This window comes from Panthera leo, chromosome B4 (assembly GCF_018350215.1).
Source record: "Panthera leo isolate Ple1 chromosome B4, P.leo_Ple1_pat1.1, whole genome shotgun sequence".
Lineage (NCBI taxonomy): Eukaryota > Metazoa > Chordata > Mammalia > Carnivora > Felidae > Panthera > Panthera leo.
The window spans coordinates 70,844,138-70,857,243 of NC_056685.1; the positions used below are offsets into that span (position 1 = coordinate 70,844,138).

At 35.3% G+C, this 13,106-nt stretch overlaps 1 protein-coding gene across 1 annotated transcript; it reads right to left on the reverse strand.

Moving 5' to 3' along the window:
- Positions 1-317: 317 nt before the first annotated feature.
- Positions 318-12,662, reverse strand: TWF1 (twinfilin actin binding protein 1). Its single transcript, XM_042946296.1, has 9 exons — positions 12,541-12,662; positions 10,847-10,924; positions 9,076-9,254; positions 8,011-8,106; positions 6,805-6,909; positions 5,026-5,151; positions 4,438-4,588; positions 4,166-4,287; positions 318-2,465 (listed from the first exon to the last, which is right to left on the reverse strand). Exons 1-9 carry the CDS (start codon positions 12,563-12,565, stop codon positions 2,295-2,297), a joined length of 1,053 nt encoding a protein of 350 aa, XP_042802230.1. The 5' UTR covers positions 12,566-12,662; the 3' UTR covers positions 318-2,294.
- Between the last annotated feature and the right edge of the window lie 444 nt (positions 12,663-13,106).

Consider the following 13,106-nt stretch of genomic DNA (forward strand, 5'->3'; position numbering starts at 1 on the left):
ATTCAGTATTTGCTGGATGGGTGGCAAGCTTAGTGTCCAGCATGTTGGTCACCCTATCGTACCGGGGTCTTTCACAGTCGGAACAGTTTAACTCATGGCATTTTCATTATTGCTGTAGCAGTGAGAAAGTTCTAATCTAAATTAAGCACTCTATTGACACAACTTGCCTAGGTTGCAAGATGTTTAAAACCCTCCATTTAGATAGGTGAATTAACAAATGAATACATGGGTTGAATTTTCTAACTTGTTACTAGATATAGCATTATGCAGAATTGTCCAAACATTAAAGAAAAAAAGTTACAGAAAACAACTTAGTATACAATGTAAAGAGAAAAAAATTTTATTGCAATATAAAATGCACTTATAAAATGTCCACAGAAGGCATGTAATTCTTTACTGCTATATAAATTTACTGGGAATATTTTATTCACCTTTGATTGTTATGATGTCACCTAAAACATATTGTAAACACTGAGTTATACTCTATAACAAATGCATCACTGATTTTCAGCAATCTTGGTTTAATAATAATTAAAGACTATATAATCACATCTATATTCTGGAATGTCCATTTACTTTCATGTAGTGTAAAATTTAGACTATAATTGCACATGAACGGTACAAAAAAACATTCACTACCAAATTATTTTATACCTTCATTACAGGCTTAATGTTCTTTCTGATTGAAAATATAGCTTCAGCTATGGCCTGCAACACAACTCTAGGATTCTCAACGCAGTAATTTGTGTATATGTGTGTCTACGTGGGCACCCATGAAACAACTAAAGTGTATCTTTAGAAAACAAGTGCAACATTACTGCCAATTATTTTGCATGTTTAAATATTATAGTCTGATTATCTGTAAACAAACAAAACCCCACACAAATACTCTTAACTCTAGAAAAAAATCCTGTCAACCCATAATTATTCTAATATGCTTTACTTGAACACACATGGAATTTTTGAAAGGTGCATATAGTACCTTAGATAATAAGGTATAAAAATGTGTTTCATATGTTATACTATGAAATGTGCATTTCTAATATGTTTTATGCAGCATAAAGTTTAGATCAAGAAATTCGAAATCCTGGATCCCCATCGTTCATTTAGAAAACTCCTCCCAGTTATGGCTCTTGCAGCAGGTTTATCAGATTTAACATGACGAAGTGTTCTAACTCCTTCCTTATTTCAAGTATCAAAAAAAAAAGGCTCAAAATTTCTAAATTTCTGTAGGTTGTAGCTGAAATGCAAAGCTTTAAAAACAGTTAAATGTGTTTTGAAATAAGATATAAATTGAAACCAGATTCTTAAGTGTTTAATTTGTGTTAGGCTGTTAAGTACTAGGACTTTCCAACAATTTTATTAAATCTGAGTATGCTTAAAAGTAATAAAGAACACAATTTGCCTGTAAATATGTGGTTCTGGAGAAAAATCAGTCTTGATGTTTAAAACTCTTTCAACATTGTTGACTTTTGTTTTTTTAAGGATATTAATATTCAATTTAAACATAAATGTTTGGCCTCACACTATATAAGGAAATGACTTACTTTTGAAAAGGAAATTTTGTAAAGCATTAGAGAGAGAATTTACTAAAGCTGTTCAAATAGGTCTTCCAACATCATCAGAAATCCTGCAGTATAGAAAATATCTGGTACCCTTAAGGTTTCAGAGTGAACTGATCTTCTGAAACTTTAATGCCATTTAAAAACCAAAAAAGTCAAATAGAAAAGACTGCTGCCATGAAACAGTGTTTCTACAAGTTGCAGACGTGACCCCCCAGGCTGAGTTAAGCGTTGCTTCTCAGAGTCAGCAACTTTCCACCTTTACCCAGGCACACTAAATTCTCAGTTTAGAAAATAATCTAACCTGGTCCTTAACATATTCATAAGTAGTATGAATATTTTAAGGTCTTTCTTCCTTACAGAAAAAATCTGATGTCTCACTAAAGAGTAGTAAGGAGTGTATCTTACTTTGAGACATTAGACTTTCTGGAGTTGGCCCAAGTGTATAAAATTTTAAGAATTATGTGAAAGCATGGAATCATTATTACTCTGTGAAAACAGTGTGACCAAATTAAACATCACTATGACAAACCCTCTTCTACCTTTAACTCAAAAATAGAAATCATGAGTCTTCTATAACCTTAATTTTAAAAACACACAGAAGTGAAAAGTGCTATTTTTCAAAAAGTACATTTTTTCCCTACTATGTGTCAACGTGGAATGATTTCAGTTCTCCTGTACTAAAAGCTGGACTTTAAAAAAACTAGTATTCTAATGTTTAATATAATGATTTTAATCAGCAGTGGCTTCACTTTCAGCTGGACCCCTAATAAGTCTTCGAATTCCTCTTTTTCCTGCAGGACCTTTGGGTTTTGCAAAACTTTGCTTATGTGCATGCTGCTTTGGGTGTACTTCTTCATAAAGGAAGTCTGCTGTCAACTCATCCCCATTGTCTATCTCGATCTGTAAGAGATGGAATCAATAAAGTGTGATATGATATGAAGACAACATTCAAAACCTAATACAAGCAAGGAGCCAGTTTTCAGGTGTGAATGCTCACAAATATGTAACACCCATTCCAGCAGTATCAAGAACCATATGTAATAGTTTCACTGTTGCTTTTTTGGGGGGGGAGGGGATTTGTGAGTTGCCTGAATACATAATCAGCTATAATAATTTTCTGTTTGCTTCCCTCTTTCTTCTCCTGCTTATGTTTATTTATTTAAGTTTATTTATTTATTTTGAGAGAGACAGTGACAGAGTGAGCAAGGGAGGGACAGAGAGAAGAAGGAGGAGAGAGAGAATCCCAAGCTGTCTCCACACCATCAGTGCAGAGCCTGATGCAGGGCTCAAACTCACGAAATTGTGAGATCATGACCTGAGCCGAAACTGAGAGTTGGATGCTTAACTGAGCCACCCAGGTGCCCCTTAACTAACATTTAAAAGTAGAAGCCAGGGGCGCTTGGGTGGCTCAGTCGGTTAAGTGTCTGACTTCAGCTCAGGTCATGATCCAACGGTTTGTGAGTTCAAGCCCCGTGTTGGGCTCTGTGCTGACAGCTCAGAGCCTGGAGCCTGTTTCAGATTCTGTGTCTCCCTCTCTCTCTCTGACCCTCCCCCATTCATGCCCTGTCTCTCTCTGTCTCAAAAATAAATAAACGTTAAAAAAAAAAATAAAAGTAGAAGCCACCACTGTACTCTCAAGTTGTTCTGCTCTGGTACACTATGCATATTCAGGAACATGACTCATCGGCCCCTTCATTCTTGGGTCACTTGAAATCACTCTAGAACAGGACCAAATTTAGCCCAAATTAAGAGTGTGTTTTACATTTTTAAACGGTTAGAAACACAAAATAATAAAACAAGTAAGAATATGTAACAAAGACCATTTGTGACCTGGTAAAGCCTAGAATATTTACTATGTGGTCTTCTTGTAGAAAACAGTGCGCCAGTCCCTGCTTTATCTTAGGAACTTAAAAACCTTAAAGGGTTCAGGACCTAATACACTGGTAGTTTATAAGAACTTGTGTTTTAAAGACTTCAAGGGCTCAAGAGTAAACCATCATCTTTCCCTAAGCCTCATCTACATTTAAGAAAATAAATTTAAGAAAACTGGTAGATTAGCTCCCCGAATTCAAATATTTATGTCCGTTCCCTCCTTTGTCAACAACTGGAGCCTCAACCATCCCAACAGTCAGTTGTAACTAGAGACTATAGTTCTTTACTAATAGCAAGTCTTGAGACAATCACAAGTATGCGGCCCTAGCAGCACTGTCCAAAAGAACTTTCTGCAATATGGAAGATGTCCGCTCAATTCTGCGCTGTCCAGTACAGTAGCCACCAGCCTCATGTAGCTAATGAACACTTGAAATGTGGCTAGTATGATGAAGGAACTGAATTTTACATTTTACTCCATTTTAACTTATACTTAAATTTAAATAGCCACATGTAGCTTATGGCTACATACGAGAGAGTACAGATCTAGAGACAGCCTGCAGTAATGCCAGATCATCCCCAAGCACTTGGAGAAGATCCTAAGGATTTATGAGGAGAACAAGAAAAAATACTTTCATTTATAAACCACCATACATCATGAACTACACAGAGAAGACAATAAAGATCTAATATAAACTGAAAATTTTAAAGAAAGAGGTAGGTAATTTTACCTTTCTAATGACATCCATTTGTAATTGTCTTTCTACAATTTCTAACAGAGGGCTCTTGCAGCTAGAATACAGCATCCGTTCTCTTATACTGCATGTGTATCCAGGCATTGAATAAATAAAAACTGTGAGTTAAAATAATAAATACAATTAGCAATATATCACTCAAAGCAAATATTAAACTGTAACTAAGTCCTCTGGGCAAGAAATAAGAATGTGCTAAGCTGTCAATAAGCAAACTTAAAGTAATACGTTCAAAACAATATATTATATACCTATGGACTCCAAATAGTCTCCTTCATGGGAATGTTTATACAGAAAGAAATGGTAACGTGCTGAATCCTTGGGAATCCTCTTTGGCAAATCTTTCAGTTCTGTATTTGTCGTACTGGCCAAAATTATAATTTCATTTTTTATGTCTATTTCCTGTCAATGAGAAATATATTCATTAAAACAGATACACAGAAAATTTAAGAGACAAGGGGAAATTTATACAGGCTGGACTTTTTCACAAGGAACATACATTGCCTTGTAGTTTAAAAAAAAAAAATGAATAAAAAAGAAATCAGGAAACACGCGGCACCTAGGTGGCTCGGTCATGAGCCGACTCTTGATTTCGGCTCAGGTCATGATCTCATGGTTAGGGAGTTGGAGCCCTGTGTCAGACTCTGCACTGACAGTGGGGAGCCTGATTGGGATCCTCACTCTCTACCCCACCCCCACTCATATTTTCTTTCTCTCTCTCTCTCAAAATAAAATAAACTTAAAACAAATTTTAAATCCACTAAAAACGAACCTATTTTATGAGCCAAGAGCCACCAGGAAGAGCAGCCATTTCATAATAACCATCATCTGTCTCTTACCAATTGCACATAGTTGAGCTGTCTGTTACTTAATTTTTCCAAAGCCTGGAAAGCTTCTCGAGAAATAGGAAATGCTACTCCTTGTAGTGTTTGATGCTTAGTGTCCACACCCACGTCTGTTTGTACCTAAGTATGATAGATTTAATTTACTGATGAAGCTGTAGCATTTAGCAGTGTCATACAGCAAAGACAAGAAATCCAATCTCTACCAAGTGCCATTCCACCCTTGCCCATTTTAATGTAACTAAAATTAACCCTTAAAATACCATGAACTTAAAAAGCAAGTAATTTTTCACATTTGTTCATGTTCTGCTAGCACCGTGTCAACATGCAGAGTGTATGACATATCTTTATGAAATGCTGGGAGTGAACATTTGAGAGGGTATGCGCTGTTAGTGGGGCTTTGGCGGGGAGGTTGTTTATATGTTCGGTTTGGCACATTTGCAGAGAACTATATAAACTCTTTGAAGTGTCTTCAGATTATACTTTAATTACAAAACTTACTTGATAAAATTTATGAAAAGTGTGACATATATGCAATATGCGTAAAACTTTACTTTGTTCTAGAAGACATAAAATGCAACACAAACACCATGCACTGAATTGAAAGGAGTATGAACAGTATACAAAGACACAACACAGCTCAACAAATTATACTACTGCAGAAGTTCCAGACTTAGAGCTTTTCATTACTAAGAACAAATACTAGAAGAGTACTTCAAGAAAGCTTTTGATGCATGTTTCAGACTTTTACACATAAATGATAGCTAGTATAGGGTCTCATTTGCAGTGTTGCAACAGAAAAGTCAAATAGAAATTTTACTTTTAAAAAAAATGAATGGAGATTCTACAGCATAAATGATATTGGATAATGAAAACATCATAGAACATATGCAAATGCATACCCCAATACGATCCTCTGGGTTCTGATTGCAAGGAATAAAACAAACTATCAAACTTGTAAAAAAAAAAATCACATAAGAATCTTTACTCAAATAATTTGAGTTAAAATAATATAAAGATAGATCCTTGCTATCAGGTTAATATTAAGTAATATTCAATCACTTTCCAGACAGATTTCTATTAGTCTGTTATTCGGACTAGTGAATAGTGGTTTCTGTTACTTGTTCTTTCCTATAAAATCCCAGTAGAAATATAGTAGTTACTCTAACTTGTAATTAGAATAGCTGCAGTGAACACATTAAAAATATGATAAACTATAATATGGATGAAGTTTATTGACTCTAATAGAACTGGGCTAAACAAGTACTCAAAAAACCATCTCCCATAAATACATAGGCACATGCCTATCCAAGTAGCACTCAGAATTTATAGAGCTTCTAGAAATAATAAATATCTTATAGCATTTATATTTTTTCCTCTTTAGTTACCATGATTCTCTGAAATAATGTAACTAAACAAACCTGCTTTGGGCAACCTCATTAAATATAATTCTTTGCACTAAATGGGTAATGTACATTTTTTCCATTTACTTAGTAATCAAAGTACAAGGTTACAAAAAGTTGTACTTCCAACAGGAACACTTACTAGTCTGTCACATATATTACAAATATAGGTGAAAGCTACTTATGAAACTGGCACGAATTTTAGTATTTACTTTTAATTATTTTTTCCTGAAAACACATCGAGCACATAGTCTTATCTCTAAATTATACAGAATAAATGCAAGCTACCTTACTTAATCTCTATTAATCTATTAATTAAAAATATTTTTTCAAACACTTAAAATCTTGCAATCGTTTCAAAAATGTAATTTACCTCATTAATTTTAATTTGTCGTAATTCTTCCTCAGCTGCAGTCAGTGGGGCAGGAGATGACTGTGAAAGCAAGTATTTTTTATATCCATGTAATGACACATCTTCCTGTAAACAAAGAAATGGACCGTTACTAGCTATTCTCTAAAAGTAAAACCTCAGTGACGTTACTTCAGGAAAAACAAAATTATTAACTTAATAGAAAATATTTTGATTGAAATGTAGTATCAAGAATTTTACTATTCGTTACAGGTTTCAAAAAATGGTGAAGGGAGTATTTACTCTTCATTTCCCACAGTTTTACAATTACTAAATCTTTTGTACGAGTGTGGTGGTGCTGCTGCCAGTCACATGATACACTTGGGTCATGTCTAAATCTACAGGACAATAATAAGTAAACTTCTGGGGAAGCCTGCCCCAGAATTATTCAATAATCACCACAATTTCTGTATAATTATTCATAGAAAATGACCGTAGTTCTTATTTAAAAGAGTAAAATATTCCAAAGAGGTCTACCTTTCATCAATATTTTGCGACTTGGAAAACTGACAATAGAAAGAATTGAGAAACCAGGCCACGGCACAATTAATGGTGAATAAGAAAAGTATTCCCACACAGTCTTGTGGTCTACCTACTAGATAATTTAACTGTTAAAAAATATTTGTTTTCTTAATTTGTGTGTATATGTATAAATATATGTATTTACCATATAAATTTCATAAGAAAGTAAATTCTTAATCATAATTTAACTAGTTAAATGTATTAATCAACTATCCCAATTAATCATCAATCAATTGACCTGCCTCAATGTTCCTGGTTAACATAATATGCATAGTTACTGCTTCTACAATGTGGGTATAAATGTCCAAAATATCTAAAAATTACCATCTCTTTCAAGTAGTCTCTCATTTTTGTGAGCCTGTTTCCCTTATCATTAAAGTGAAAAGGGTGAACTAAATGAGGGGTTGAACTAGATGATCTCTAAGGCATATTGCAGTTTCTGAAGACTAGCAAAGGACATTTCAACATATTTTAGAGAGTAAATATGATGTTTTAGTTAACTTGCATATCGTATGAAATATAACAATATTTTCTCTTATTGTTACAGATTCATTAGTCTAATTTCATAACAATTACACATTACCTAGAAGTTCTTAAACTGGTTTAATTGCAACACGTGGAATCCACATAAAAGTTTAAGTTTTGTACCTTTACTGTTCCAAATACTTCATCTTTAATGTGGCCACCTCCAAACTCCTTTTTCAGAGTTGCTCTTGTTGCTGCGTATAGCATTTTTTGACGAACCTAGTAAGTTGTGAAAGTTTACTCAGAAATGTACAGACGAAAACTATTCATTATAAAAGATAGCACTTTCTGAATGTATTAAAATCTTCAAGCACATTAGAAATAAACTATGATAAAGCTGAAGTCCATGGACTGTAACAGGCTTAAGTACATGTGTACAAATAGCCATCATGACAGTTCACCTATTAAGGTAGATTTCACTTTATGTCATATTTTTAAAAAATTGGGAAACTAAATTTTTAAAAATTAATCACTTTTCAAAGTGTACAATGAGATCAACAATTAAAAAAAAAACCTACTTAAAATACTACTTTGGAATATAAGGTAGAAAACATCGCTTGAAATGAAGTAACCTGGATACTGACATTTTACTCAAAGCAAATCTAGATCAGATATTACTGATTAAGTTGTTTAAGAATCAATGTTCATAGCACACCTGCAGCATATACCATTCTATGGGAAACACAAAGATGAAAACTACAATATATACCATATTATTAAAGACTCTAATAGCAACTACTAAAAACTACAAAAGGTAACTGCCAACAGAGGTAGTTTCACAAAACTGCATGTCAAATCCAGGAGTCTGAATCAATCCGCTAACTTTCCTAAAAGAAATACTTGCGTGTATGCCTATCATTTAAACGGCAGCTATTAAAAATATTTAACATAATGTTCAATTAGGTTTCAGAATTATTTGAAGTATTACTCTCAGAGTATAGTCATTTACATATAATTGCCAAAGATTTTTAAATTTAAAATCAATAATACTGTTGATTTCAAGGGCAAGATTTCTGAATATAAGTACATTACTCCTGATTCTACATTACCAACAGTAGGATTTTCTTCATGATCACTCCCTTCTATCGGAAATAACTGTTGCTTCTTAACTTTCTCCTAGCCTAGGACTATTTCAGAAAAAAATTTTCTAGCATTTAATGTTAAACAAGTAACAAAAAAATTACTTACATGAGAATGATCTGGAGACCAAGCAATGAATATCCATTCATATCCCTGGGCATTCTGAGAATCTAACCTGAATAATATATAGCACGGTTGTTTGTCCTCCAATAGGGGTAAAACAAAGGTATCATAATCCTTATCCCAGGAATCTGAAGGCTGACTACATGAGCCAATCACAAGTTTCTCTATGAAGAACAATTTTTAAAAGACACATGAATGGTTTGAAATTCCAAATGGTAATGAAGAGACAATAAATTAATAACATAGTCATCTCCTATTAATACTATTATTCACATCTCCACATAGAACAGCAGAAGCTGCAAATAGCATAAATGTTCATCAATAAGAGAACGATCATAGATGTGGCACAGTTATATAATGAATTCATATTTAAAAATAGTGAGTTCTCTACCAAGACAAATTACAAAAATGTTTACAGAAAAAAAGTTGCAGAATAAGATGTTAGTTTACATGAACTTAAAACTCAAAATAGCACTAGGAGTTATCTAGGGGGCTACATATAAAAAAAACACACTGCAGATACATAAAAACTCCTAATATGGTTGCCTCAGGAGAAGGAGGTCAGGAAGTGAAATTGTTTAAAGGGGATGCCCTAATATCACAAAAATATTAAGTTAAAAAAAAAGCTGAAGCAAATATGATAAAACGTTAGTAGTCAGTAATTTAAGAGGAGATGGAAGTATTTGTTATATTATTTATTCTCTGTAATTCCCTTATTTAAAAAATTTTCTCAAAACAAAAATAACGATTTAAGAAATAGTGTCATTTTCCTTCCGTAGTGATGCTAGACAAGTTTTTCCATTTTAGTCACTTAAATAGTTGGTTAGGAAATGATGGCATTTCAATATTTCTAAAATATGCTGCTTTACAGTATATGTTTATTACTATCAACTATGGTAATATATATATATATATATATATATATATATATATATACACAATAAACACACACACAAACAGTAACAACTGCATATTTTTCAAACTACTCTGGTATTTTTAACATATAAGTAGAAAATAAAAAGGAAATTAAATTTACTTCGAGTTTATAAAAGAACAAGTTATTTTCCCAAAGCAAAATATTTCCAGGTATTCAAGAAATTTAGGTATTTAAGCAATTAGACCATTGGAATATTTTAACGTACTCATTTGCGATAATTGTCCAAATTCAAATATAGGGAAACTAAAATATTCTCCCATCCACTCAATATCCCTAACAGAATTATTTTGAAACGATCAATTTGTAGTTTTTTACATTCTTAGAACTTTTCCCCAAAACAAAACAGGGAAATCCTTTCTCCAGCACAGATTGCAATCATGTGGAGAAACTGGGAATTTGAAGTCCTTTGTTTCTACTTCAAAACTAACTTTACTGAATAACAATTCTCAAGTAACTTCTCTTTGGGAGGGGGGGGGGGGCGGTTGGAGATGATCACTTGTTTACTGATTTCCAATCCAGAGATGGAAGCACTCACATTAGAAACAGGTTGTGGTATAGAAACTGAGACGCAAAAGGTAAAAGCAGAGGAGGTCGCACCAAAAAAAAAATCTTTCTGTTTCCCTGATAGTCAACTACAGAATTCAGAAGGTAAGCAACAGCTAAAGGGACATGACCAAATATACAGGATCCAAGTTACCTAAAGGCAGGCTTTGAACTTTGTTCACAGTAATTAATAGTTCCAGTCACTGAAATGACTTAGAAATTTAAAAATATAACAGTAATCCAAGGACAAACAATATTCAGAAATGTTAAACTAACCATTTTCAATAGATATTTTTAGAAGTCTGTATTTTCCATTTCTTGCTCTTGCAAAGATATCTTTAACATCTTCACTTGCTGTGTAAAAAGATAAAGAAAAGTAAACCTATTTTTTATACTTACATGTTAATATTTTCTAATGCTACTCAAGTGAGGAAAAAATAAATTATAATACAAAGAAAAAATCTTCAAGATGTAGTATCCCCTTATTGTCAGTAATTTAAATTATAAAACTTGAAGGTGTAAATAGCATAGTATACAGCTAAAAAATATACATATTAATATAGCTTAAAAGTATATGAATTCTACTATGTTTTAGCTAGAAAATTCCAAAGCAGAAATAACACTGGTAGTGAAAATATTAAAGTTACTCAAATCCAATAAGGAACAAATTACAATTTTAAAAAAAACCTTGATTGCTTGGTTGAAAATTGTTGAAAATCTTTCTCTTCTAGTCCAATTTCAAGCTTATAAGAACAATTCGATTCATTTTTACATTTTCACATTAAAAGCAACAGTAAATATAAGATATCCTATCCCAATTAAACAAAAAGTCATTAAAGTGCATTCAAGCTTGTACTTCTGGTAATATTTTTCTAACTTGTATTTCTCAAAAAGCTAGAGTTAAGTTCACTAAACAAATATGTATTTAATAACTTAACGCTTGTGTTCCTATTAAAGCTTCGATTTCGTTCTGATTTCATTCTTGGGTTGTAAGAATGAACCATTACTTAAGTAGTGAATGCAGTAAGGCTCAAACATGAAAATGAGTAATTACAAATTTAAATGTCAAAACTAACTCTGACGAATAAAACAGTGCTTTCAGGTTTGAGAGCATTTTGCTTGTGTTTGTGTGTGCAGGGAGAGGTGCAGGATGGTCAAAGACCCATAGGAACAAAACCACAATTAAATGTTCATCTGGGGAAAAGGTTCGTTGTCCTTTAACAGAAGAGCGTGGGTTTATATTAGCCCTCGTTAAGTAATCGCGAGTAACCCCGGGATATATTATTTCTGATGAGGCGAGCGTTTCCAGACTGCCCATTTTCAAACCAGGAAATAATGGAGGTCAGATATAATTGCGCACCGAACTGCCTTCACGGCATGATTAAATTCAGCCACACAGATCGGACTTTTCAGTTCCCTGGGGAGTACCTAAGAAAAAGATCAAAACACCCCACACTCAGGATTTCTCAGAACATAGTTCATGTTTCCATTTTGAAAGAAAATGCGGAAGAATTTGGGAAGCACCTTTACTGGAAATAAAAAAGATTCCAGTATCTTTCGTTTTATAATCGAACTCTTGTAACAATCTCCTTTGCACAGTGAAGCCCCAGTAACCTCCAGTGTTTCAGGTCTCCCGTACCTGATACAAAAGGGGGAAAGTTAGACTACAGTCAGGGCCAGAGGAAGGCATATCCCCTTCACTCAGGCCTCCTCACAAACCAATTTCTTTCGCTTCTGCGAATTTCGGGTCCGTCTGTAACGTGGCAGCAGACGGACCCGCCTGGGAGGAACGCAGGCCGGGTGGCCCGGGACCAGAAAGCGCGGAGGGGCGAAGAGGCCCCGCCTGCGCGGCGAGACCGGCACCCGTTCCCTCTGGGCCCGACTCCAGCCCTCCTCGTCCCGCAGCCCGCCCGGCTCGCCCGGGGCCTCCCGGGAGCCCCTTTCCCGCGCGCCGCTCCGGGCGCCGTTACCTTGGATGCCGGTCTGATGGGACATGGCGGTGGCCGCGGGCTCCCGGCTCTGAATCTAAGTGCAGAGAGCGGCCCCGGCCGGCGCCTCCAGGAAGTGGCAACTCCTCCGCCGGCCGCCGCGCGTCATCGGCCCGCGACCCGCGGCCGCCCCGCCCCGCTAGGCCGACCGCGTCCTCGCGCGCCCCTGCCGTCCCCCCGCCCCCTTTCCCCGCGCGCTCATCTGCCCGCCGGGCTGCAGTCCGCTTCGCCCGGCGCTCGCCTCCAGCTCTCGGCTGGGGGTCTCTGCCCTGGCTCTTGCCGCCGGCTTCTCTGGCCCCGTCGCGGTGAAACATCAAAGAGCCAGCAGGATGACCTTGCCCTCTAATGTCTGCACTGCCGACACCACTATTGGCTGGTTCAGCAAAAAGATGCTCAAAAATGGGAATGATCATTTTACTGATCGTATATTTTCAATTTGAAAAAGATATGAACGGTATCTTTCTTTGTTTATTCTTCCTACAGTATAAAGGGTCACGCACTGCCCCGTTTTTAAAAATGAGTATTAATGTATAGGTGGTCTCATCAAA